General features: G+C 43.9%; 1 protein-coding gene across 2 annotated transcripts in view; it reads right to left on the reverse strand.

Annotated features, from left to right (window-relative positions):
* Positions 1-10,831, reverse strand: part of LOC106819666 (bifunctional glutamate/proline--tRNA ligase-like) — a 32,389-nt gene that overhangs the window by 7,113 nt on the left and 14,445 nt on the right. For both annotated transcript variants that reach the window (XM_014824266.1, XM_014824274.1), the window contains exons 6-15: positions 5,898-6,062; positions 4,893-5,117; positions 4,283-4,495; positions 3,888-4,100; positions 3,419-3,560; positions 3,011-3,135; positions 2,397-2,513; positions 1,717-1,869; positions 1,313-1,522; positions 739-891 (exon numbers count right to left, since the gene is read on the reverse strand). In XM_014824266.1, the coding sequence (XP_014679752.1) occupies positions 739-891; positions 1,313-1,522; positions 1,717-1,869; positions 2,397-2,513; positions 3,011-3,135; positions 3,419-3,560; positions 3,888-4,100; positions 4,283-4,495; positions 4,893-5,117; positions 5,898-6,062 (1,716 nt within the window). The remainder of the gene's footprint in view (positions 1-738; positions 892-1,312; positions 1,523-1,716; positions 1,870-2,396; positions 2,514-3,010; positions 3,136-3,418; positions 3,561-3,887; positions 4,101-4,282; positions 4,496-4,892; positions 5,118-5,897; positions 6,063-10,831) is intronic.

A 10,831-nucleotide genomic window follows, 5' to 3' on the forward strand; every position in this document is an offset into this window, starting at 1 on the left:
ATCGCGCGGCCGGCGGCCGTAGTTCAGGAGCTGCGTCGTTAGTGCAGAAACAAAATTAGTCAGATAAAAATTCAATATGCTATATACATACTGCTGATGCTAATCAGTTTAGATATTGTTTAGGCCTCATCTGACATAGCCTCAGTATGCCATGCTTGTGTAGCATCGCATGACTCGTCCGTGCGGTCCGTCCGGCTGTCCGTCAACAGTTGCGGCACAAATTCTTAACCGCTTGACGTAACGGTCACGCATATTCGCGGACTGTGGGGCCGGTTAATCCGAAAACGAGTTGGGATGTCGGAAGCCTGGGGGTCAAAGGTCAAAGGTCAATGAGTGCTGTAAAAAAGCGCGGCGAAACATTTCACTCCTTAATTAAGTGATAGGAGCGAAAGTCGCAGAATGTGCCGGGCCAATCCAAACGGCTCGACTAGGCCTGCGTGATAGTCGGTGTAGTAGCAGTGCATGTAGGGAGAAGAAGCCATCAGGCGTGTGCGAAATGGAGCGGTCACAGCCGTCGAGAAGGTCACATGGGGGGGCACATGGGGGCCGATTTTAGACAGTTTGCTGAGGACGATGGTCTGACGCGAGCCCGATTGAAAAACTTTTTTGTTTCAGCGGCGTGACCTAGCATGTTTTTATGGGCTTTATTGCAAAGGACCATGAAATATGCTTTCCACTTGACAGTGCGAAGAGCTGAAGTGTCGCCGATAACCTTTTGACCCTCACTTTGACACTCACGACAACGTTGTTCCACTGGTTGAGCTTCAGAGGCAGGTCTCGATGAGACTTGATCCACTTTGCGTACGCCGGATACATTACCGTCTCGCTCGTTGGACGTATGGCTATCGGCTCGGCTAGGTCCGTGTCTCCGGACCTTGTCACCCACGCCACCTATAAACACAAAGACGTGCGTAAAAATACAAACTCCAAACAAATCCATCTGATGGGAGATATATGGATGACTTCTCTTGGAGCTACAAACACTAAGTTGTGGTTAAAAAAACAACAACAAACTCATCCATCTGAGCAAGATACCCACGATTCCCCTTGAATTTTCTTGTTTGGATTCGGTTTATTATAAAATGAATGTGCGTAACAATGACCACGGCACTGCGCAGGTCACACACGCCATCTATAAACACAAAGCCATGATTTAAACAAAAAACAACAAACTCATCCATTTGAGCGTGATACACCCACGACTTCCTTCGGATTTTCTCGTTTTGGATTCGGACTATTACGAAATGAACGAACGTGACGTCGTGTACGACGTCACCGCACGTGTGTTCAAGGCCGTAACGCGGGTTGTTACCTCGGGCGCGAAGTCGGCGATGTGCGTCTTCTCCTTCTGCAGGGCCGCCTGCGAGACGAACATCGGGAAGTAGACGTTCTCGACGTCCATCATCTTGATCTCGGAGTCAAAGTAGTCCTTGATGCGCTCCCAGATGGAGTAGGACCACGGCCGCAGCACGTAGCAGCCACTGACGTCGTAATACTCGATCATCTCAGCCTTGGTGATCACCTGCGCCAACGCGTAGACGGATGTTAGTAGTTGCAGCAGTGACATTACTGTTTTGGTTGTTGTTGTTACGTCGTAATACTCGATCGTCTCAGCCTTGGTGATCACCAGTTGTTGATGCTAACCAGTGGACACGCGCCGCACCCACGCACACACCTGCTGTGCACACACCAACACACACACACACACGCACATACCTGTGAATACCAATCACTGAGATTCTCCTCTTTCAGGGCCTCCAAGCCGAGACGCGTTTTGTGCTTAATGTCGGCTGCCTTACTGTCGACCTCTGCCTTAGGCTGCTGCTCCTTCTTTGCATGTGCAGGCTTCTTCTCCTGCTTCTGCTGATCCTGCAATAATGAGGAGGGGGAGTTGAGGGAATCAACTGACACATCCAGAATGACCTCAACGTGAAGTACCGCTAACTAACTGCAGGGATTTTTATTGGATTTACATGTGTACAGTAAATTTCACATGCACATACATCACTTCGTGCGCAGTTAAACCTGTATGTAAGATCATTCAAGAAAAATCTCCTTCACGGGCAAGTTTTACTTGTAATTATCACCAAAGGAAAATGCCAAAAATGTCGATTATAAACGTGTCCATTGTATAAAGGTGACCACTATGAGAGGTTTGACTGCACATTCACATATGACTTGTGGGCGGAACCCTATGTGCTTCGAACTAATACGAACATGTTCCTGAACTAAACACATGACGAGGAGAAACAATGGCGTGACACTGTCCTCCTTGCACTTGCATCATGATTCAACCACTTGAAATATAATATCTCTGTATACCATATAATTATAATATAAATATATAATTATATATCATTATATAATGTAGCTAATTATATAATTTGTCGTCTCACCTGCTTTTGAGCCTTCTTGTCCCTTTTGCCACCACCACCTCCGAGGTCGTGCCCCGTCAGCTCTTTATACTGGGCTTTGAGAGCCAGCAGCACCTTCACCTCCTTACCCACCTCATCCTGTGTAACGTATATAGATAACATTAAACCGGTAAAACAATCGTGTATTTGTGTACTGGCTATTTTGACACCTAAAATGGAGGCCAATGTGCAAAGTTTCAATAATAACATACGTCTATATTTTTCCCGCTACCTACTTTTCCCCTTAGTGAAAACACATGTTACAGAGAGTATGTGTAACTATAGACGGAGTGCCTAGAAATCACACCACGTACATGCAAAAAATTTAACGGCAATAATACCTCTCGGATATACAAACACGAACGTTTTTCTTGTGCCAGTGACCGAATGCAATCCCTGGTTGCACGACACAAGTAAAACACATTTAAAACACATTTATAACACATTTAAAAAGGCACGTGCCACGTAAGCTCACTGCAACAGACTTTGAGGTTGCACCATGTATTCGCTATCTATCAAACGTTCCCCACGTCTTTCGAAACAACTTCTGTGTCTTGCGACGATTGTGTGTACGACGATGCGTAACTTGAAGTTACCTTTGCTGCACCACCGGTTTTCAGCTGCCTGACCCTGTCCCCTTGCTGGTCAATCTTCCCTTGAAGCTCCTGTTCGGCTGGGGACACCACTGACGGCTGATCAGCAGGCATCTTTTCGTCTGTTACTAAATGCACGACAATAGCACAGGTTCTTATTAGTGAAAATATAGTACACACCTAACCTGACAGTCTAAAACATGGTGAAAATACTGGCAATATATGTATATGTCTATCAGCAGTATACCTACAATTCTAAGACGATTCGATGTATAAATGATGATGCCTACACGATGTAAAATATTAATCACTCTAATCACCCATAGTGAGAGAATTAAGGTTATCAAGAATGTATTCTAGATATAGAACCTCCAAAGACCAAAGCTGTAGGTTGTAGGTTTTGCATGTCACCTTGTGGATTTTGCTTCTGCTTTTGGTTCGCCTTGTTTTCAGAAGGTTTGCTTTCAGCCGGGGCTTTCCAATCTTGCCCGGTCGCAGCTTTATACTCCGCCTTCAGCGACAACAACACCTTCACTTCAGCATCTATGGTCCCCTAAAATAAATGTAAACCGTCAGTTAATAGTTGCACTCATATTTTTAACTAATTATTAACTAATATGAGTGATAGGCCACTTTGTTGGTATGAAGTTTTAAAATAAATCTTTTGAAAATACATACTACTGGATCCAGAGAATATAAAAATTCCAATAAAGACGAAATAGATGTAATTGACATCAAATTTAGAATGTGGGCCTAGTTTAAATTAATTTAAAATTAATTCCAAAATTTCAAGACGTTTCATTGATAAGCCATAGTGTTTGTGTGCGTGTGCAAACACATTTAAGACTTCAACTTGATACATCTCAACAAGTATTTCTACCTTCGAAGCCTTCTCTGTTTTAGCCTTCCTGACCGCGTCACCCTGTGCCTTGATCTTGCCGTTCAGATCGTCCACGTTACCGCTAGGGGGCGCTACCACCGTCACTGCCGCTGCCGCTGGTGGTGTAGCGTCAGCTTTCCAGTCCTTGCCAGCTGCAGCCTTGTATCGAGATTTTAGATCTAACAGTTCCTTCACGGCAGCTGCTATTGCCTCCTGTGATAGCAAACAACATTTCAATAAATATCTTCAGTCTTTCAAAGCTACTCTTGTACTTTCTATTATTAGCTGCTATTATATAATATATTATATAACATATAGCTATATTATATAACACATATACCATTCTCAGAAAAAACTGAAATATCTGAGCAACCGAAAATTGATCGTATTCCTACCTTTGATGCCTTCTCTGATTTTAACTGTCTGACTTTGTCACCCTGTGCCTTGATCTTGCAGTTCAGATCATCCACATTACCGCTAGGGAGCGCTGCCGCTGCTGCTGCTGCTGGGGCTGGTGGTGTAGCATCAGCTTTCCAGTCCTTGCCGGCTGCTGCCTTGTATTGAGCCTTCAGATCTAACAGTGCCTTCACAGCAGCTGTTATTGTCTCCTGTGATAGCAAACATTTAATTACAGTTACATTTCAACACATGTATGCTTTAAACTGATGTCTACAGTCACAAGGTGACATATAAACGCACTGTCGTGTAAATTCAGGATTGAATTACTTTAGTGTGTCTAAGGCACTACCCTTCATATGATAAAGGCAGTCAGAAGGTGGTGGAAACTAACTGAGTCCCCATGTTTACAGGAATTTCATAAGGGAATTGCACATTTACTTTCCCACGTGGCACGACACTTCTTGGGTATAGCCCCTCCTTCTTTTTCGACTATTGCGGGAGAAAACAAAAGCACTTTCACTTCTCACGAAGCTTTAGCACGTCCCGGTCGCAGGGATTCAAACACGCGTGACCCACGAATCACAGACAAGTTACGGAAAACTGTACCTTTCCCGCTTTCTCTGACTTTAGTTTCCGCACAGTGTCGCCATGTGCTTTGATTTGAGCATCCAGTTGTTCTACGCCCGAGGAAGAGACAACGGCTGGAGCTACTGCTGGAGCTACTGCTGGTGCTACTGCCGGTGGTATATCTGCCGTCCAGTCCTGACCAACGACTGCTTTGTAGTCTGTCTTCAGTGCTAGCAGCAGCTTTATTTCTGGGTCTAAAATGTCCTGCAAATATTGATTGCATGTAGGTTTTGACATTTTAATATAATAATTTTGACTTATCAATCATTGCATTAATATTAAGAACTGATTCAGATTCCAAAGCTACAAAGATTTAGGGGTTTAATGTTACTACACACACATCTGTGCATTTGTTGTGGTAATTTATAATTGTGGCAAATTGTGACATATATATATTTCCATTATAGGAAGCGCATTGGGAGAGTACACGAGTAAAGCATGTGATTGCAGTTTCGAAATTGAATGCATTATTATAATAAAAATATATAGATTCTAGTGTTATAAAACCAGTGTGAGCAATGGTGCTGCAAAATGCAGGTCGCTCGTTTCTATTCTAATTGCAGATTACTTTTGCGAGTTAAAGCAATGTGTGTATGCGCAGACATGGATGCCGTCCCCTGTCTATCTAATAAGCCCACAAACTAGGCTTACATCAGACTTTTCAAAGCTATTTGCATATGCCAATGTGATCAAGGATTCAAGATACATCTACTAGAACAGGATAATGATCGGACAACAGTCCATAATTTCACCCGATGTCTGCTCTCGATTTTTTTAAACGAGTAACGATGCGCGTGCGCATATCGTGTGCAACTGAAGGGCTCATTTACACGAACAAGAGCAAGAAGCCGTTTTTTCTCTGCTGCCGGGAGGAATTCGCCCCCCCCACATGATTGCACGAGGGCCAGACGGGGAAGAAGGAACAGAGAGAAGCCCGCCCCCTCCCCAATCAATGCGCCGGCCGGCGTTCTGCTCAGGCTATACCTTGCCAGCTTTCTCCGCTTTAAGGGATCTGATCTTGTTGGCCTGGGCGAGCACTCGGCTGTGCAGCTCTGCAGGGTTGCCACTGCTGCCGCTCACGGCTGTCGACTGCTGTGCTTCCTTTTTCGAGGTCTCGTCTCGCCTGGCACCCTTTTGTGCGTTTTTCACCTGCCAAGGAGAGATAATATATCACGTCCTGCTCTACGAGTTCTCTCGTGTAGAAAACGTGGTCTCCGCAAAGGATCGCTTCAGACCGCTAAAGACCCCGGCGGGATGCGATTATACAGGCACGCGCAAAAGTGCATTTTCATGCCAGGGTAGCAATGCAAAATTGCTCTTTACGCTGGCGGAAAAACACACAAACTTGCAGAGGCTTTTTGTAACGAAACATGTTGTAATAACATGCTCAATTTCCGAAAAGAATGGGATTAGGCAAATGACGACCTTCGTGAGTCGCGTGAACTGGCAAGAGTTCAACAGCACAACTAAACAGCGAAACGTTTGCTGCTGGCCGAATATTCTAATCTCGCTGTTGGATTTTCACGCAGAAGGGGGAACATCCTGTACTGGCTGACAGAGCAATGAGGCACCAGGAAAATGAAGTGTGATAAGCATGGCATTTGCTTGCCAAAAATGACTACGGAAATCTTAGCAGTGACAATAAAATGACATGTGTTTCACAACACACTAGCAGCTGCACGTCTGGCTTTCATATGACACCTGATAAGCTCTGCAGAAGTTATTTCCAGAGTAAGCAAGTACTATCCCCTTTTTGCACAATTAAAGCAAATGCAAAAAAACACAGGCATACCACGAACAGCTGGAATAATTAGGAAAGATTGGACCCAGTCATGTTCCGAAATGCACACGAATGTATGCCCGTACATACACGAACGCATGCTGCATGTAGAATTGTGTGCGCTTTATAGTTGCTTGGGGATAGCAAATATAAATTACTAGTATTGTCTGCATTTGTCCTAGGATGAAAAATGTTAGCCATAAAAAAAAACTTGTTTTATATATTCTCGCAGTATAGATCAATGCGAATCTGCCCCAAACTAAACCCAGTCCTTGCAGTACAGGCCACAAAGATATACGAAGGTGTAAATACCATTTTTCCGTCTCATGTCACGATTTTACACAGATTCATGTGTGCCACAGAATCTGAGAATAATAGCCTGATGATGTACATGCCAACTATTACTAATACTAGTATACTATTAGTATTACGTTTGGACATTCCATGTATCACTATCACATGTGACATGATGCAATATGTGAATTAATGTACATAATTAAATCGGAATACCATAGATATATACAAGCACATGCGTTTGTATTATCTAATATAATGCCGTGCATGTAAAACAAGAACTAGTAATAGTAATACGAGTCACAATGATATTGTTTGATGATTCATCAGCGTGTTGTTTTGTCTTTTGACCCTATGCCGGCTCAGAATACTGCACTACACGCAGGATTTCCTAAATGACAGCTCCGGTTGTCCCTGTTATATCATTTGTTCTGACTATGTACTAGCCATCAGCAACAAAACAAAAACAGAACATGTGTTTTTAACGAGAATTTTCTACTGTAAATACCTACTAGTACATGTACTACGTAATCAATCTACGAACACAACCACGTTGACAGCAACACGACGGCGGAAGTGACATCACCGTGGGAGGGCGCTGTAAGGGGGAATGGGAGTTGGGAGTTCAGAACAATATCAATGCACCAACACCACAGCCTACAAGTACAATATGGTTGGTCTATGGAAACATATATATATATATATATATATATTTACATACTCGTCTCTACAGAACGGTTGTAGAGTATAGCAGAGCCTAGCTCTAGTACTATGGATTCTCAATATACACATTCCATTTTATGCACTTTACGAAATATTCGAAAACGAATATACAAAAGTTGGAAAGCACACGCACTAGGGCAATGGTTTTCAGTGTAGATGGTACCGCCCCTGAAGGCCGTAGGATTACCTAGGGAAAGGTAATGTATAGATGTCTGTTGTAGGTGTGATCGGGCAGGCCGCGTTGGGGATGAGATTAACTGATTTTGAAGCCAAGGGGCGGTGGCCAGAAAGAGTTTGAGAATCACTAACCTAATAGGAAACCCCTAGTCTGGCGAAGCCACCAGTCTTTCGATGTACGGCCGTTTCTTGGAGCTAGGGGGAACCTCAAAGTAACCTCTAATTAAAAGAACCTCAACGCGTGATAACGCTGTTACTCGTCTTGCTCTCACTTATGTAGATCTCGTAAAGTAAATAAAAATGACGTATAATAAAAAAAATAATAATCGCTGCCTAACAAAACACCGAGCTATGATGAAACGCGATAATGTATTATTACTTAGCATTACTTAGCATTTGTTTTCGGTACAGGTCCGATTAGGTCCTTTCCACCAGACTCTACAATTAAGTCATTCCACATTATATTTCTATTGCCACTTCAGATGGTTGCCTTAAAATAGTCATATAGTACTTCTTGAGTACGCCAAAATTTATCAAGTAATATTTTATGGTAAATGTATGACCCCACCGTGCCAGTCCCAGGGCTATTATATTGTAATCTCCTAATGGTAACACTTCAGTTATGTAATGAAATTCAGTAAGAAAGCTTCAGTTCAGTTAGTTAACACTTCACTTCAGTAATGGTAACACTTCAGATTCAAAAGGACTATAACGAAGACGGAGTTCGAGGTCGATAAGATTAACAGATTGACACTGGGAAGAGCGGCGATGAAGGTTTTAATACCACAGTTTACCATTAAAAGATGATAAGAACTAGCTCTCCGATTTAAGCTTTCGACGTGCTTACGAAATCACATGCACTTGGAACGTTTCAATAATAGAATGATGCCATTGATGGTAAATAAACACGAAATGTATTTACTACTTTTTTAAGAGTACATTTTTAGTATTTTTTTCACGAAATAAATTTATTATTAAAGTCTTAATGTTTATCTATTCTCTTTCAGCTATTATTGGTAACAGTGTCCCATAAATGCAGTTCAGACGCTCCTCTGCAACACACAGAAAAATATAAACAGAAAAGATCTGCAAACTCACATAAGATATACAGAGTAACTTTCTGTGTGGTTGCTCACAGCGGCGTGCATGCTGGTGAAATTGTGTGTTGCAGAGGAGCATCTGAACGGCATTTACGTTGAATTATTAGTCGACAGAGATTCGAGAATACATAAACACTGCGAGTTTTGTAGTAAATACATTTCGTTTTTATCTACCATCACTTTACTATTGAAACGTTCCACGTGCCTGGCTGTGCACGCAAGCACAACGCACAGAACTCCCGACAGAGGGCGCTTGATGTACTAACCTGGCAAATTAAACTGCCATACTGAGCCGCCGCCAACGAGCGTTTACGGAAGGAGGGGGAGGGCCCGGAGGGGAGGTGAGGGGCGGGGAGAAGATGAGTAGCACGCCGAGCGCTGGCTGCCTACGTGACTTGTCTCACGGCGTGAAAACGTGCCTGCGCAGACGTGTGTGCTTAGCCGCATATCGACAACAATCGACGCACCGCCGACGCGCGCGTCGTCACGTGACCGGCAGCAACCCGTATGCGCGGGTCTTCGCTCACGCTGCAAATTGCACGTACGCCGCAGCGTACGTCACACGAAAGGTCAATATATAATATAATACCTTTGAAATGCAACATCGATGCCGCTGTCACCCACGTGAAAAATACATCGTCAGTTTAACGATCGCATAACATGCACGCAAGCGGCGTGTGTGCCGTCACGTAGGCACACAACACGCGCGGTGAACGCCAGGCGGACACATGCGAGAGGGAGGGGGAAACTGGTTGGGAGGAGGGCGGCCCCTTGCCAGTTCTTCAGGTAAAAATGTGAGAGGGGGAAACTGGGTAGGATGGAGGCCAATTCCCAGTTCTCCGGGTAAAAAATGTGAGAGGAGGGGGAAACTGGGTAGGATGGAGGCCAATTCCCAGTTCTCCGGGTAAAAAATGTAAGAGGAGGGGTAAACTGGGTAGGAGGGAGGCCCCTTCCCAGTTCTTCAGATAAAAATGTGAGAGGAGGCGGAAACTGGTTGGGAGGAGGGAGGCCCCTTCCCAGTTCCTCAGGTAAAAATGTGAGGAGGGGGAAACTGGGTAGGATGGAGGGAGGCCCATTCCCAGTTCTCCGAGTAAAAAATGTGGCGTTGCCCAGTTTCCGGTTGAAAAAAATCGCAAATCCCAGTTCGTTCAAATTCATTCGCTATTTTTCCTGGTTCTTAGATAATTAAAATGGTCCAACCATCCATTCCCCTTTCTTGTCGGAACAACGGGTGTGAGATTTATAGTTCTACTCCGTTTGTCCCCCGCTAAGTTGCATAGAATAACTGTAATATTTTTCACCTAGAGAAAGCCGTTGCTGAGAACCTACACCAGCTGCGTTATCTAAATGATTTAGTGTTTGTTAATAAATACCATTTGTGTCCCACCTCGCATGCCATAGACGTAACCCTATAGTATTAGTTTCAACTATGCGTTCTGACACCCGATTTGTTTTTCAGGATTAGCAGTTAAGATAAGTGGGCGGGCTACAGGCACTCCTTACATTCACCTATGCATTCACGGACAGCGCAAATCACACCACGCATATTATAGGATGGCACGTAATAGTAAGAAAGATAAGTAAGATAATATACTTTCTCATGCCATCATGTCGCACTCTAGGAAATGTGTGTGTGTGGGGGGGGGCTCCTCGAACGGTCACAGCGTGGATGGGACACGTGAAATATGAGACGTGTGTCAATTCCGTCACACCTACCTTCTAGAAATTAGAATCTCAAATTCCACTTCAATTGAACTTGTATATCCGTACACGTTAGTATTTTGTATGTGTGTGCGTGTGTGTGTGTGTGTGTGTGTGTGTGTGTGTGTGTGTGTGTGTGTGTG

This window comes from Priapulus caudatus, unplaced genomic scaffold (genome assembly GCF_000485595.1).
Source record: "Priapulus caudatus unplaced genomic scaffold, Priapulus_caudatus-5.0.1 Scaffold39, whole genome shotgun sequence".
NCBI lineage: Eukaryota > Metazoa > Priapulida > Priapulimorpha > Priapulimorphida > Priapulidae > Priapulus > Priapulus caudatus.